Here is a 17,434-nt window from a genome sequence, read left to right as displayed (position 1 = left end):
GAATACTAAAGTGAAAAAGAGCAATTAAAGTAAAAAGAACACTGGGTGCCTTTGTTTGTTTGTTTGTTTCCTTCCCCCATTTTTCTACTCATCCATCCATAAACTAGACAAAGGGGAGTGTGGTCCATATGGCTTTCCCAATCACACTGTCACCCCTTATAAGCTACATTTTTATATAGTCGTCTTCAAGATTCATGGGTTCTGGATTGTAGTTTGATAGTTTCAGGTATTTACTGCTAGCTACTCCAATTCACTAAAACCTAAAAAGGTTTGTCTATATTGTGCATAAGAATGCCCACCAGAGTGACCTCTCGGCTCCTTTTGGAATCTCTCTGCCACTGTAGCTTATTTCATTTCCTTTCACATCCCCCTTTTGGTCAAGAAGATCTCCATCTCACAATGCCAGGTCTACATTCCTCCCTGGGAGTCGTATTCCACGTTGCCAGGGATATTCACTCCCCTGGGTGTCTGATCCCACGAAGGGGGGGGGGGGGCAGTGATTTCACCTGCTAAGTTTGCCACTGTTTTTGATGATCACATTGGGGTACTACCATTCCCCTCAGGGACCTTCTGATGATCAAAAACGAATTCAGGATTTCCGTGTTCAGAGTTTTTTTTTTTTTTTTTTTAATGTGTTTTAGTTCTTAAAGAACATTAATGTAACTGACAATTTTTAATACTTCATTATGCCCAGCAATTATTTTATTAGAGCATGCATTCCAGTCCAGGGATAGAGAATTCTTATAGGTAACCATACCTGTGAATAAGTGAATCACAGACATAATAAGATTGTAACTGTATGTGTTAACTGCTCTAGATTGTAGAATATGAAATAAGGAACAGTTATCTTTACACTTAATATCAATATATTCCTGTCAACTATAATTGTTACTTTAGGCTCCTGGATTTGGATTTGGAATCGCAATATCTGGTGGAAGAGATAATCCTCATTTTCAGAGTGGGGAAACCTCAATAGTGATTTCAGATGTTCTGAAAGGAGGACCAGCTGAAGGACAGTTACAGTAAGCACATTTCTTCCTTTGGTGCCTGTGTTCCCAGCACCATTCCCATCTTTCAGTCATTGGCACACCTTGTTTTAGTGATTTGCCATTTTCACATACTGCCTATGCCATGATTTATTTAATAGTTTTCCTTGAATTAGCATACAGTTATACTTATTTAAGAAGGAACCTTCATAAATGGAAAGCTAGTATCACTTGCCATAAATAGAAAGTAATTGTAAAAATAAAAATGGTGAAAAGAAAACTTGTTACTCAGTTCTAGTTAGAATTTTGCCTTCAGGAGCCTCTCACCCTGAGTTTGGCTCTTTTTGTTAAGGGATTAGCAAGATAAGAGAGGCAAAAGACATACTAGCAAAAAATGACTGTAATCAGAATTGAAATATAATTGAAGGGAAAATAACTGTTTATTTTTGAAACAAGAATAACTTTTCCCAGCTGTATGATTCAGTATCGTTTAATGTCCTGTACTTATGTCAACAAAAATCATTTTATGTGCTGTGATACCTGCTTAATCCTTTGGGGAGAAACACTGTATAAGTAGCTAAAAAAGTTAGTTGATTGGTTAATTACTTACTAAATGTTCTTGTGATAGAACTGAAAGTACATATTTTGACATTATTTTACCATTGATTTTGACAGCAAATAGATTAATCACCCATAATTAAAATAGTTTTTAGAAGTACCCATTTTGACCATGTTTTCACCAATTTCTCTGTATGTTTTTTTCTAACATGTTATTTTGGTGACCTTTTTATCCCCTAGGGAAAATGACCGCGTTGCAATGGTTAATGGAGTTTCAATGGATAATGTTGAACATGCTTTTGCTGTTCAGCAACTAAGGAAAAGTGGGAAAAATGCGAAAATTGTAAGTATCTTTTTAACCTAATAACCTGAAAGGTACTAAGTTTATTGTTGCTACATTTCTGGTATTTGAATTCATCCATTCCCTTTAAGAAAATGAAACATGGATCAGTAGTTGCAAGGTTAGATGTATGCAAGTAAGAATGTTCCATCTAATGCTGATGTTGTGTTTCATCACTGGTGTGTGCGTTTTCTTAAAGTTGAGTTATCAGGATTTTTCTCAATTGGAAAAAAAGTGTTGGAGGCAGAATGATTACCTCTTAATCACTTAATTTTTCCTTCTCTTAAGTATTTCTGTTAGACTGGATCTTGACAAATAGTTTTAAATATGTAGCCCTGATTTCTGTTATAAGATTTGTGTAATGGGCAAGTTATACATTGTATATGTATACAAGTTATACATATATATATGTATACAAGTTATACAAGTTACAAATATACAAGTTATACATCATCAGCCACTTTTCTTGGTATTGGGGTATAGTTTGAGGAAAGAGAAAGGTGTGAAATTTTCATGGAAGAATTGTTTGGAGTACATTAAATGATGGGTTTTACTGTAGCTAGAATCTCTATGCTATTTTTTTTTTTTTTTAAGTAATTGAAAAAGAAATTCAGTTAACTCTGTAAACTGATCTGAAATCACAGTTAACACTTGATAAATGTGGCACAGACTGGATTTGATGTAAAAGCCCTATTTAAAATCCCATCCACATTTAGTAGCACATTAGCCAGTCTACCTACTTTGTTCTTCCCCTTGTATTTGCCCCACCTGGCCTCTGGAAGTACTGAATAAGTCACTGGTTGAGGTGTTGGATCCTAGCAGAGGTGTACAGAGCAGGAGGAAAAGGCTGCAAAGCTAGATAGTTTGCCTGCCTTGTCCGTTACTTTTCTACCTTGCAGCAGAAACTCAGAACCATAGCTCACCCAGTAGACCCAGGTGAGGGAGACCTGTATTGAGTTTTGTCCTCTGGGAGCAGTTGTTCATTTCTGCATTTGAACAGATTGGCTTTTCATATGTATCCACATGACTGCATAACATTTCACTGTATGTACTTAGTTAACCAATTCATTCACTGATGGGTATATCAGTGTCCAGTTTCTACGAGTATTTTATTTAAAATGTTGTAAAAATCACCATGTTTCTACCTGCTCATTCAGTTATTGTTTAAGAATAATATCCTAGGAGTGGATTTTCAGAATCAGAGGGCATGAATGACTTTAAGACTTTTGATATCTGTATTGCCATTTTGCCCTTCAGAAAACCAGTTAAGAGTATGGAGAATACATTTTTCCATAAACACTTTTTCATCCTGGCCATACTGATAGACTAAGCATCATATTTAAAATCAAATATTTTAAATTACAAGTGCATTTACTGCTCATTTAAGTTTCTTTTTTTGCCTGTTCATGTCCCTTGAGTTTCTGTAGTGTAATGTTCACACTAAGGAGTTTTTCTGGTTTGTTAAAGCTGCCAGAATGCAAAATACTGGAAATGGACTGGCTTTTATAAAGGGAATTTATTAGGTTACAAATTTACAGTTCTAAGGCTATGTAAGTGTCCAAACTAGGGTATCAACAAGAGGATACCTTCATTGAGGAAAGGCTGATGGCGTCCAGAACACCTCTGTCAGCTGGAAAGGCATGTGGCTGGCATCTGTTGGTCCTTTGTTCCCTGGTTGCATTGCTTTCAGCTTCTGATTCCAGTGGCTTTCTCCTTAAGCGTTTGTGGGTTCTCACTTAGCTTCTCCAGGTCAAACTCGGGGCTTCATTGTGTCTCCAAAAGTCTGATTTCAACAGCTGCTTCAAAATGTCTCTGGGCGTTTTCTCTCTCAGCCTCTGTCTGCTCTCCCTTCAAAATGTCTCTGCCTTTTGTCCTCTGATAGAGGATGCCAGTAGACTAATTAAGACCCAACTTGAATGGACAGGGTTACACCTCTGTGGAAATAATCTAATCCAAAGATCCCACCCACTGTTCGGTGGGTCCCATCACCATGGTCCCACCCACAATAGGTCTTCCCCCACAAGATTGGATTAAAAGAACATGGCCTTCCTGGGGTACATAACAGTTTCAAACCTGCGAGAAGTGTTTATTAATTAAGGTTAATAGCCTTTTGTCATACATACCTCAAACATTGTTTCTCCATTTGTTTTGTATGTGTGTGTGTGTGAGTTGTTCATGGTGATCTTTTATTTGTTTTTATATTGTTCTGTTCCCACTTGGACATATTTTTGTTTTTATGTTGTCATACTTGTCAGACTTTAACTTCATTGGTTCTTACTTTGGTACCATGCTTTACAAAAGTCTTAAACCAGAATTATAAAAGTATGTGTCCTCTGTTTTTCTAGTACTTGCATGATTTCATTTTGTTTTATTTTGCAGTTGAATCTATAATTCAGTTAAACTGTTTTGAAGTAGGCATTTCCCCCCAACATTTCTGGAGTGTTAAAATGAAGCATAATTGTCAAACCTGCTAAATATAATTAATGTGGATTTGTAACTGTTACCTCATAAGTGGAGAATCATAACATGGTTAGATATTTTTCAATAAATTAAGCACCTTCTGGATGTAAATATTTCATTACATTTGCAGTTAAATGCATGACAAGGACTGTCTCTTCAAGGAACTTGACTCTTGGTGGGTTAGATGGTATACAAAGCAATAACCATAATGCATCTCCATGTGAAATTAAAGTGGTTTAAGTGTAATGGAATTCCAAACAGGTGACACACACTCAGAGGATTGATGGGGAAAGTCTGGAATGCTCAACTGGGTACTTTGTTTTTGTTTATACATTAATAAGGGAGGCTCTGAAGATTAAAGCACTGATGTAAAGTATTGCTTCTAATGTAGTGTATTTGGAGATTGAAGTAGAGGTGTGACTTAAAGTCAGGGATACCAGATAGGAATTCTTTACAGTTGATGGTATTTGATAAAGGCCTCACCTGTGGTGGCACTGAGATGGAAGGACAGCCTTCTTTCAGTTCTTAGCAGGACATTGGCTGGCCCCAGGCCGGCCTTTAACTTCAGTATGGTTTCCTCAGAAAGGCCTTCTCTGACACTATAGGTGGAAGCAGCAGTATCAAGTGTAGAGCTGCGCTTTAAAGAATTTTAGCCATGAAAAGAACAGATAAGATGATAAGTTGGAGGTGAGTTGCAAGACAAATGATAGGTTGGACAGATTTGAGTTAGATAGGTAGAGTTTAAAGTTGCGAGGAACTTGGTGGATAGTAATTGATGAAGAAAGGTCCTTGAAGGTGGGAAGGAATGAGAATAAGAACTTGAATGGAAGGGATAGGTTCATAGAGGAAGACGATCCACTTGGTCTTTGAGACTGGAAGGAAGAAGGACCAAAGATAAGAGATAATGGAAACATTTAGGAGTAGAGGGATTGTGAAGTGGTCTTGATCTCTATGAATCAGGCTGAATGACTGGGATACTTGTTCTAGCAAATTCCATAGAGAGATAAGAGGTGGATGAAGGGATTGCAGGAACAAGAGTGAGAATGCTGTCAAGGGAAATGAATTTGTAGAGGGCGTTAATTGCAAAGTATGGAAATGAAGTGATACAAAGTTGGAAAAAAAAAAAAAATACAGGCCTGGAGATTGTCCTGAGGATTGAGGGATCAGGAGAGTCTAGAAAATCATTTAAATATTAGAGCAAGATATGTCATGTACATTTGGAAGGCAGATGAGACCAGGAAGGAATTGATGGTTTGAGAGACTAGGAGAGGATGGAGACGATCAGGAATAAGATGGATGGTGAAAAGTATCCTCAGTCGAATCATTGAGGAAAGAATGCCAGAAGAGGGAATTTGCACAATGACAAATTACAGAGATACAGAGACTGAAAGTAGTGTGTGTGCTGGTGAAGAATAACTGAGTTATTATTATGCTCTGGCATACTAAGTTGATCTACAGGACAATCATGGGCCCTGATGGATTCTAAAATTTTTAAGGAATCAAGTTGGACTTCCAAGTTTGCTTTCGTTTTGGTTGAAATACAGTATTATTGCATTAGAATGCAGTGCTCCCATTCTTTAATAATTATTAGTTTGTCTTTAAGCTTGTGATTATGACACCCTGATCTTTCTGAAGTAAGACCAGTATTAAGCCTACTATTCGTCACTAGATGTTTGACCATATCTGTTTCTCAGGAAAGCCGAATACACAATGGTTATGGAAATGTGTTCTTTAGTTTCCTTGTCATTGTTTTTGTATTGTATATCTTTGATTCATATTTAAATTAATTAATAATGGGACAAAGGAAATGTGTTATTCCTTCCTTTTAGAAACTGAAAGAACATAAATGAAAATCAGCAGATTACTTAGTCATCTTATTTTATTTGTAGACCATTCGAAGGAAGAAGAAAGTTCAGATACCAGTACCTCGTCCTGATCCTGAACCAGTATCAGATAATGAAGAAGATAGTTACGATGAGGAAGTGCATGACCCAAGAAGTGTCCGTAGTGGTCTGACTAACAGAAGAAATGAGAAGAGTTGGGTGAGGGATAGAAGTGCAAGTAGAGAGAGGAGTTTGTCTCCACGATCAGATCGACGATCTGTGGCTTCTAGTCAACCTGCCAAACCAACCAAAGTTACGCTGGTGAAATCTCGGAAAAATGAAGGTATTCTCTGTTCACTCTTTTAAAATTATTTTCACATGAAAATTTTAAGACTGATTTTTATGAGAAGTAAAATTGCTGTCTCTTCAATTGCTTTTGTATTCTAGTTCATTCATATTCTGTAACTTACATCCTGTTTTGGCAGACTTCAGGATCATGCATTTTCTCTGCCTCAGTCGTTTGTTGTAGCAGATAGGACTTCAGATAGTTTGTCCAATGGATCTTAGGTTTGTTGTTGTAATCCAAACAGCCAGATACAAATTATGCTAACAAAAAGTGTCGCACTGTCACCAGATTGAAATTCAGTGTTTTAATTAGCAGTCCTTAGGATCAGTAGTAGTGTAACCATGGGGAGAAATCTTGGGATTTATTGTCGATTTTTTGGGAGAATATTTGTTAAATATAAGGATTGGGGAAAGGAGCCCCTTATGGAGCAGGACTTCTTTAAAATGTTTAAAACCGAAGCCCAACTGCCTTCTCTCACTCCTAATCAAATTTGAGAAAAATGAATCTGATTGTGGGTCCTTCCTGCTTTAGGCATCTCTCTCAAATACAGAAAAGCATTTATGACTGATCATCTTGATAAAAGGGTGTTATGTAAAATACTGTGACGTCTCACTTTGATCTGCTTTACAGGCTAACACTCACATCATCTAGTTCTTGCTTCCCACTCTGCAGCCAACTTCTCAGTCCAGTTGTCTATACTTGCTGTTTCCACTTCATTTTACCACTCTTCGTCTCTCTCTGGTCCTGGTGTCTCTTCCTCCCTGCCCCAAAACTTATTGGCACTAAATCCAGTGGAAACTTGTTAGCTTTTATCTTACTTCCTTTTCATTACCATTTAATGTCATTAACTACCCACCCCCCCGCACCTTTTTTTTTCTTTAATAATGTCTTCTCTTAGCTTCTGTAATACTGCAACCTTCTGTATCCCTCCCCTTTTCAGTATCCTTTTGGAAGCTCATTCTCCTCATTTTACCCTTTAATGTTCTTTAGATTTCTGTCCTAGGATCTCGTTTACCACGTAACATGACCTCATCAGGCAAACTCATTTCTTCCCATTGCCTCAGGTAGCTTCTGTTGATGAATAAAACTTACATCTCCAGTCCAGGTCTGCATAATTTATGCTCCAAACATATATATTCCGACAACTCTTAGGTGTCTTCACTTAAATATTCACTATAGGTCCCTCAAACTCAGCACATCTCAAGTGAAACTCATCATCTCCAGTTCAGAATTTTTTCATGTTTCTTAATGAAGTAGCCCGGTGAATATATTCCTGTTTACCCAGCTTCTCAAGGCACACATGGATAACATGGTAGTTATTGTTGATACCTCAGTTTTCCTCACTTTCCTATACCCAGTCAGCATGTCCTGACTGCCTAAATACTACTCTAACCCATTCCACTTCTGCTTTTTCCACTGCTACCACCATAGTCTGGGCCACCATCATCTCTGAAGTGGATTCGTTCAGCCTCATATCTGGTCTCTGGATCCCTTCCAGTTAATAGTCCAGACTTCACACAGTTAAGAGGATCCTCTGTGAAGGTGCTCTGCCTTATTATTTCTCCCCTTTCTTTGCTACTTCTCAGTCTCGGCTACCCTAGACTTAGGACTTCATCAAAACTGCCAGATTCTTTCCTTCATACCTTTTGGTGCACTTGTTTTCAACCATTTTGTACCCCTTGCTGATCTGTCAGGTTTCAGCTTTAGTATTTCTTTCTCAGAGAGCCCTTCTCTGAACCCCTAGTAGAGGCAGAACCCAGTATTTCCCCCCTTAACTCTTCATCACACTTGTAATTGCGATGTTAACATATCTTTTTCCTACTGGCTAGATAAGTTGCCAGGGTGCAGGGATGGTCTCTGTCATTTGCTGCTTTACACGTAGCACCTGGCACACAATTGATATGTACCCAAGGAAGTACTTAGAATGAATGAATAAATTAATATACAAGGAATATTTTTGTGTCATCTTTGTAATGGTCATTTATAAATATTAATCTTGAATAAGAACAATTTTTAATTGATGGTATATTCCTCTGTGATGAGTTGACCATTTTCAGAGCACATGTAGTTGACTGCCCAGGTCCTTGCCTAGATCCCTTAAAGTCTTTGTTGTTGTTGTTGCCCTGATCGCACTCCTGCTTGTGAACATTCTTTATATATTTGCCTTAGGTTAAACTGTAACTCTGATCTAGCCTTTAGATGCTTATCAGGTCTCCTGAATTATCCCGTATTAAAAATTTTTTTTCTTTTATACAATGAGACTCAAAGTCCTTCTTTGTCTCCCAACAGAACAAGAGGAGCAGTCCTTTTCCTGTTGACACTGTACTGATAATCACTCACCTAATTTTTTGTTTTTTGTTTTAAAGTATTGCCTAGGCTGCTGCAGGCAACTGAGCCTTTCTTTGAATTCTTCCTGGTAACTGCTTCATTTTTTTTACCAGCTCCTCATACATAGATACGAATTAATGTTGCCTCACTCTTGGGTATGTCGTTGGTTGGTTGGTATAAAGGAAGGAAGGGACTAGCATTTTACCTCTTGCCTCTTGCCCACATCTGCCTCACTGGTTGTATTCCTATTTTTGAACTATTATGGAGGAGTATATATGGACACTCTTGAGTGTGTCTCTCTGTGATCAGAGGTATGTAGGATCAGAAATAATTTTGCTTGAGGAGCTTGGAAAAGCGAAAAGTCATCAGTGAAATCATTGTTTTTCAAGACCTCAAGCAATTGGCTTTTAGAATTACATTCATTAACATTTTGAAAAGCTAGTGAGTATGTCAGTAAGCATAGCCAGAAAGAAATGGTTTTCTCTTCAGGGCTTCATCCTTTTATTAAAATGTAAACACAACATGTCAGTCTTCTGTTTGAATCACACGCTTTCACTCTGCTTTTACATTGAAATTGTGAACTTTTTGATGATTAGAGGAAATGTCTTGTTTGTGGGGAGTCAAGAATAATTTCTTGCTATTGATTTTACTTTAAAACTCTTTACGCAATGGTTTTTACTATTAAACTTTTAAACTTTATTTAAGTGTCTTAGGATTTTACACTAAAGACATTTAAATATATATTATTTCAGAATATGGTCTTCGATTGGCCAGCCATATATTTGTAAAGGAAATTTCACAAGATAGTTTGGCAGCAAGAGATGGCAATATTCAAGAAGGCGATGTTGTTTTGAAGGTATAGTTGTATTCTTGAATTTTAATGAACTGAAATAGAAAATGAATTCTAGTTCTGCACAATCGCTGCTCATATTTGAAGCAAGTTTGCTAAAAAAACAAAAAGGAAAAGAAAAGAAATGTGTGGGAGAGGGGCAGCTGATTTTTTGATGTCCATTTTTACATGTCAACACTGGTGCTTTAGGTGTGGAATCATCCTGAGAAAATTAGCCTCTAGAAATGTATGTCATTCATTAGTAGGAGCTACTTTGTAGATAGGTGTGTATTCTTCCACAATAAGTGGTTTTGATAATTGCTGTATGTATTATTGGAATATTTGTTGTATTAGTTTGCTTATAAATATGCTAGAAAAATGATAGGCTTTTTGGGGGTGTGATGGGGATGCTAATTTGGGTGTTGTGTTTTTTTTTTTGACACAGCAACAGTGCAGTAAAGATTTTATTATTTCAGGAAGGTGGAATACTTTGATAATTTAGAGAAACATAAGAGGACTATTTTGATTCCTACAAATCAAGGAGTAGTTTGAATATTCCTGCTCATAACAAACTAATTTAACATTTATATTTTTGTTTGTCATTTACTTTCAACTATCTCTTCTTTTCTGCTGCAGATAAATGGTACTGTGACAGAAAATATGTCATTGATAGATGCAAAGACATTGATAGAAAGGTCTAAAGGCAAGTTGAAAATGGTAGTTCAGAGAGATGAGCGGGCTACCCTATTGAACGTCCCTGATCTTTCTGACAGCATCCACTCTGCTAATGCCTCTGAGAGAGATGGTGAGTACTGTTCTGTTTAGAGGTTCCCTTGAAGAGACCTATTATTTCTTAAAGTACTAGAAAGATTTGACATGATTGAGTAAAATCATAATTTTCTACCAGCCAGACACCTTTGAAGTTTAAAAAGTTACAGATACTTAAAAAACTGTAGGCAACTCACTACAATTAATTTGATCATTGGCTGATGAAGTTAATGCTCCAATCAGCTACTTTATATGAAATTATATTTTGTAACTTGTTTCCATTATCATTGGAGTGCCTTATATGTTACTAAAATCTTTGCATGGGAAAATAAACAGCACCCTTTTATTTAATAGACATTTCAGAAATTCAGTCACTGGCTTCAGATCATTCCAGTCGGTCACACGACAGGCCTCACCCCAGCCGGTCTCGATCTCCTGACCAAAGGTCAGAGCCTTCTGATCATTCCAGGCACTCTCCACAGCAGCCCAGCAATGGCAGGTAATAAATAGTTACATTTGCTTGATACGTGTATGTGGTAATGCTAACGAATGAAATAAGAAGTAGATTTTCCTTTTGTCATTTGAGATTAGGCCTATTTTTCCTTTTCAATTTTGGCAGTTCCTAGGTAGAATAACAGCAGTCAGCCTAACTTTTTCTTAAATGGCCAGATATAAAATATTTTAGACATGCAAGCTATACAGTCTCTGTCACAACTGCTTAACTCTGTCTTTTGTAGTGCAATAGCAGCCATAGGCATTATGCAAATGAGTGGGGGTAGTTGTGTTCCAATAAACCTTTTTTTAACAGAAACAACCCACAGCCTTAGTTTGCCAATCTCTTAGAAGATACTAGCAAGCTTCAGGAATTTACTTTGCTATTTGAGAAGACGAACTGTAGTAGAAGTTCTCTACTACATGGATTAACCTGGACTGCCTTTTTCTTTTAAAAATGTACTCCTGGTACTTAAGCCAAAGACTATGATAGGCTAGTAGATGTGACCTGCCGGAGTTTACATTGTCTTGGAGGTTAAGTATACCTTTGAGAATCTGAAGAAAATTGTGATCTTTCTTTCCAGAAAAATGCACATGTGCAAATAAATGCAACATTTTACATACTGTTTCTGGAGGTTCCCAGAGCTCTGTAGGCTACCACCATTTGACTCACGGAGGCACTCGAAAATGGGGGTTCAGAGCTGGAGACTGTTTAGTATTAGACAGGTTGATCTGGAACTTTTCTGCAAAGAGATGTTAGCTGAAGCTGGGGAAGTCACTGAAATTGTTAGGAGAAACAGTTTATGAGGAGACAGCCAAGAACAGGACCACAGGGAGCACATTCCTTTAGGATGGTGAGGAGACAAGCAGGGAGGTACACAGAGAGAGGAGGGAGTACCTAGCCAAGAGAAAGCTTTTTAAATATGTCAGAAACCATAATGATAAAGTTAAATATGTTTATTCACGAAGATATTTGGCTTTTTACTAAAATATGAACTAATAGAGAAGATGACTAGTAACAGCTATGACTATGTTTGCTATTACTGCAAATTATGTCTAGTGTAGTTTTTTGATATTAGTGAAGCTTATCATCTCCAAATTTCAAATTTTATGTTTATAAATTTTATCAAGTCTGATCTTTATTTTAAAGTTGGAATGATTTTTTTTAAAAAGGAATGTATGTCGCATGTAAAACTGGCTTATTGTATATTTTATAACTGACGGTTTTTTTAACAGCTGCTGATTAATATATTAATTTTGAAAATCTCCCTAAGCATCATAGATATTATCAGGAAAAGGATTGCTGCACCACATATACACAGTGATATAACTAAAAACTTGGATGATTTGTAGGGAGCAAATATGATTTTAACACATTTCTCTCACCTGGAAACCATGCTGATATCAAGCAATTAGGACATAATTTTCCTAAAAAAAAAAGAGAGAATATACATCAAAATTTCAAAATATTGGCCATTTGTTTTGATTATGAGCAAATTCTTAATCTTAGAAAGTTTCTGCTTTTTCATTTAGACTTCCTAACACTTAGCATGTGTAACTTTAACTTAAAATAAACTGTCTTCATGTTGGGGTATTTTACTTCTCTTCAGAACTTCAAGTATTCTCATGGATAAATACTAAGTTATATGAGGAGCGTTTGAAAATATAGATTCCTGTGCCCTGCTTTCAGTTCTTTGGAGATGGGGTCAGGTAGTTTTTTTTCCTTTTTTAAGCTCCTTGGATGATTCTCTTCTGTAAGCTTCTAGATTTGGGAACTAACTACTGGTTAGCTCAGGTAACAGAAAGGGAGTCCTTCAAATTACAGAAGGGCAAAAGCTTTTAGGTTCTATTCAAATTTTTGTGTTAATAATTTAATTCCTGAAAATTCAGTAACTTTCCTCTGATCAAGATGTGAAATGGAACCAGTTGTTAAAGGTTTCAAGTCATTTCTCCCCTAAAATTAAAGATAAAATCCAAGGAACTATGGAGTTCTAATTCAGTTTAACTTAGAGGGTATCCTGCATCTTGAGAAACACTTTAGATACGTAATCAGAGTAAAATTCTATCAAAAATTTTCTATCAAAAAAATTGTATGAAACCACCATGTAATCCTTTTGTTTTTATAATTAATTTTGTTTGCACAAATGTCTGTTTTACAAATATTATTTAAATTCTGTCTGATCTAGAAGTGATACAAAACTGACTAGGTCAATTTAGTACATAAAGCGATCTACCTTGGTAAACAATGCCTTGTCCCCTTCTTACATTTCTCAATAATTTTGTATTTTTTTTAGGATATGAGGTTATCTAGTGAGAATAATAATATCTTCATTTTATCAGAGGAAATAGAATGTAATGATTTCTTTGGGCTTTGAAGTCAGACTTCCTGGGTTTGACTCCAAGCCTGCCATACTTTGAAACCTTTGTGTGCTTTCAGCTTCCTCATCTGCTATGAAGTATTCATGGTCATAACATCACAGAGTTGTGAGAATTAAATTAGTTACTGCAATATCTGGCATAAAAGGAGAAATAATGAGTTAAAGTTTCCAAATGTGCCTTCATATCTGCTCTTATTAAACATTTCTGAGACTATTACCTCATTCTGTAGATAAGCAAACTAAAGTTTAGAAGTTGTGTTGAAGTCCAGGGTTACACATTACAAGAGATTGAGAACAGATTAAAACTCTCAGCTATTTGACTCAAGTCTCTGACCTTACTGGTGTGTAAGAGCAAGGAGAAAAGTAGAAGGTTAATTGCTACTTAATCTTCAGGGAACAAAAATCTACAGAGTTCTGTTCTTGTCATGACCTATTTATGTTCTTCTGTGATGTGTTCTTAGAAAGCAGATGTTTTATGAACAGCATTTTGAGAAAAATGCATGGACTTGTTTCTTTGTTACAGTTAGATGAACAAAGTACCCTAACTGTTGTCTCGGGTAACAGTTGGCAAATCAGCCCATGGACCAAATCCATCCTGCTACATTTTTTGTAAATAAAGTTTTATTGGAACCGACCCTACAATAGCATAATTGAGAATTTGCAGCAGAGACTGTATGGCCCACAAAGCTCATACAGAAAGTTTGTCAACTCTTGGTCTAAAATGTTAAAGTAGGTTTTTGTTTTGTTTTGTTTTGTTTTTAAATTGTTTAAATTTAAGTAAAACTATATATATATATATATTTTTTTTTTCCCCCCCAAAGGATTATTACAGTGATTTTCTTAAACCTTGATGCTTGTTGCTGGCCTTGGTTTGTTTTGTTTTGAGTTTGTTTAGTATTTTATTCAGTATTGTTTCAGAGCACACTATGGGCCAGGACAAGAACTGGGAGCTGGGGATACTGAGAGAGTCCACAGTTGATGGTGGCCTTGTTTCATACTGATAACTGAGTGGGTATCACTGAAAATGGTACTTCACTGATAATTGCTGCAGTCTCTGTATAACTGAAGAGTATTTGATTTGCAAGATATATTCTAAGCCTCTGCTAGATTATAGTGTATTCTCTCCAGTATTTATTGTTACATAACAGACCCATTTTATGACTTGCCTCCCTGGAGGAACAACATTTGTTTACCTTTTTTTGTTCTGCCCTATAAACTGTTTTATAAAAATGGCTATGGTTCTACTGATTGACCATAAGCAGATGCAATATTGAAAAAGTTCTTTCATATACAGTAAAAGTTCAGACTAAATAAGATATGGTATAATTCTGAGAAATTTGAATCATAAAGATTTACATTTTTTATTACTTAAACCCATTCATTCTTTGAAACTGGCAAAGTTCATTTAAGGGCTAAGCTACTGTCTAAAGTTTTTAAGGAAGGTGTTTTAACAAATAGGAAAAAGAAGTCTAATTTATATTTAGCATTTGTTTTATGAAAAGTGGTTGCTTCAGAAGTACTTGAAAGCAGTGTTTGCAGAAGGTTGAACCTTTGTAAATATTCTCTTTATTCATTGTTTGTTCCTGTGCCAGTTTGAATGTATTGTGTCCCCCAAACGCCATTATCTTTGATGTAGTCTTGTGGGGCAGACGTTTTGGTGCTGATTAGATTTGCTTGGAATGTGCCCCACCCAGCTGTGGGTGATGACTCTGATGAGATATTCCCATGGAGGCATGGCCCCACCCATTCAGGGTGGGCCTTGATCAGTGGAGCCATATAAGTGAGCTGACTCAGAAGGAATTCAGTGCAGCTGTGAGTGACGTTTTGAAGAGGAGCAAGCTTGCTAGAGAGGAACGTCCTGGGAGAAAGCCATTTTGAAACCAGAACTTTAGGAGCAGATGCCAGCCACGTGCCTTCCCAGCTAACAGAGGTTTTCTGGATGCCATTGGCCATCCTCCAGTGAAGATACCCGATTACTGATGTGTTACCTTGGACACTTTATGGCCCTAAAACTGTAACTGTGTAGCCAAATAAACCCCCTTTTTATAAAAGCCAATCCGTCTCTGGTGTTTTGCATTCTGCAGCATTAGCAAACTAGAACAGTTCCTCTTGAGAGAAATGCCCCCACTGAATTTTGAAATTAGTGGTATCGGCATTGATATGGCTTATGACATAGCAAATACACAATAGTAAAATTGAATTTTATGAATAAGAAATTTCTAGCTTAAATCCAGGTATTGAGCCAAGTTAAGATATATTTGGGTTCAAAACCTCCTACTTGTACATTCTACCCATATTACCAAACTTTTACTGTACAGTATTGAATTTGAAGCTCATCCTTGCTTTCTAAGAGGCAAGTCCTAATATATATATATGCAAGTAGGGCATATAATATAACTGTTTAAAAACTTTAGAGAATGTTTGGCTCTTCAGTTAAGCATCTGGTTTTTTTATTTACACACCTTGCATCCTCCTGTCACCTTCCAAATTGTTTGATATTAGGGAGCTATACTTTAGTTTTACATCCCAGTATATGTAATTTCTGTCATATTTTGCTTAGCTGTGTCTGGAACATGCACATAACTTTGCAAGTAAGCTAAAAATTATTGTTGAAATATCCGCATAGAGCAATTGAACATTTTGTTTTACTGTTACAAAATGTGAAGTGACTGTTCTAGTTTGTTAATGCTGCAGAATGCAAAACACCAGAGATGGATTGGCTTTTATAAATAGGGGGTTTATTTGGCTACACAGTTACAGTCTTAGGGCCATAAAGTGTCCAAGGTAACACATCAGTAATCGGGTATCTTCACTGGAGGATGGCCAATGACGTCCGGAAAACCTCTGTTAGTTGGGAAGGCATGTGGCTGGCATCTGTTCCAAAGTTCTGGTTTCCAAAATGGCTTTCTCCCAGGACATTCCTCTCTAGCAAGCTTGCTCCTCTTCAAAACGTCACTCACAGCTGGGTGGGGTGCATTCCGAAGAAACCCTCAAAGAATTACAGTCTAATCAACACTGATAATGTCTGCCCACACAAGATTACATCAAAGATAATGGTGTTTGGGGATACATAATACATTCAAACTGGCACAGTGACCATCTTCTTTTTACTGATCTTCATACTGTGTCTGTAAAAAAGGCCTCATACCTCCCAGTTGGTAGGCACCTTATTCAAAGCAAGAATTGCATATTTTATTGTTGGTAATTAAGTCAGTGTAGGTACTGCCACATTTCTTTTTCATACACACTAGGAAGCCCTACATCTTTTTTGTTTGTTGTTTCCTCTTCATCTGTGAAAGACAGAAACAGCCAGGTAGAAGGATAAGTCTCTTTAATTGATTGATGGCATCTTTCCCATGGCTCCAGTGCCTTACAGCCGGACTAATGTGGTTGACTTTGAGTGATAAACAGGAAACACATTGAATTTTCATTGATGAAAGATTGAAATTTTTTTTACCAATAATTTTGACATTATCCTAGTAATTCTTCCTTTCCCTAGTATTTATTGATATCATGTATGTGTCACGCAAAATTATAAATGCCCTGAACAATCTAGGCAAGAACTCTGTTTTCCTAGAGCATATATACAAATACATGAATCAGATAAAGAAGTTTGGAAATATGAGAAAGTAATTTCCATTAGTGGTAAGTGCTATAAAGAAAATCAAACATGGTGATGTGATAGTGAAGGGGGGCGGACAATATTAGTTAGCATGCTTTGGTGTCCCATCATCTGGAAATGAGAGGAAGAGCCAGCCACATGAAGAGCATTCCAGGATAGCAAATAACATATGCTGCTCCTAAAATGGACACCCACTCAACCTTTTGAAAAAACAAGGTGACCAGTGTGGCTGCATCACAAGAGCAAAGAAGAGAGTGATTTGGACTTTGGAGAAGTATTTTTCTCTGTTTTAGAAAAATCTTTTGGTTAGGAAGAACATGAAAATAAAAAATTTAGAAAAAGGTTTACTTGAATTATTAATTTTGAGTGTAGGGGCGCAAAGCTGTTTTGTTTAACCTTCCATAACAAGTGGAATACTTAAGTCCTGTTCTAAATGTTTTTCATTTAAAAAATAACCAACTACTGTTATCAGTCCTTGTGTGTAGGGTAAAATATACATTGGAT

General features: G+C 36.6%; 1 protein-coding gene across 5 annotated transcripts in view; it reads left to right on the top strand.

Annotated features, from left to right (window-relative positions):
* TJP1 (tight junction protein 1) overlaps positions 1 to 17,434 on the top strand; it is a 112,168-nt gene that overhangs the window by 50,485 nt on the left and 44,249 nt on the right. For all 5 annotated transcript variants that reach the window (XM_037832880.1, XM_037832879.1, XM_037832882.1 and 2 more), the window contains exons 3-8: positions 898 to 1,022; positions 1,785 to 1,887; positions 6,234 to 6,510; positions 9,594 to 9,697; positions 10,307 to 10,475; positions 10,793 to 10,937. In XM_037832880.1, the coding sequence (XP_037688808.1) occupies positions 898 to 1,022; positions 1,785 to 1,887; positions 6,234 to 6,510; positions 9,594 to 9,697; positions 10,307 to 10,475; positions 10,793 to 10,937 (923 nt within the window). The remainder of the gene's footprint in view (positions 1 to 897; positions 1,023 to 1,784; positions 1,888 to 6,233; positions 6,511 to 9,593; positions 9,698 to 10,306; positions 10,476 to 10,792; positions 10,938 to 17,434) is intronic.

The sequence above is a fragment of the Choloepus didactylus genome, chromosome 4 (assembly GCF_015220235.1).
Source record: "Choloepus didactylus isolate mChoDid1 chromosome 4, mChoDid1.pri, whole genome shotgun sequence".
Classification (NCBI taxonomy): domain Eukaryota; kingdom Metazoa; phylum Chordata; class Mammalia; order Pilosa; family Megalonychidae; genus Choloepus; species Choloepus didactylus.
This window is presented reverse-complemented; position numbering and strand designations above follow the sequence as displayed.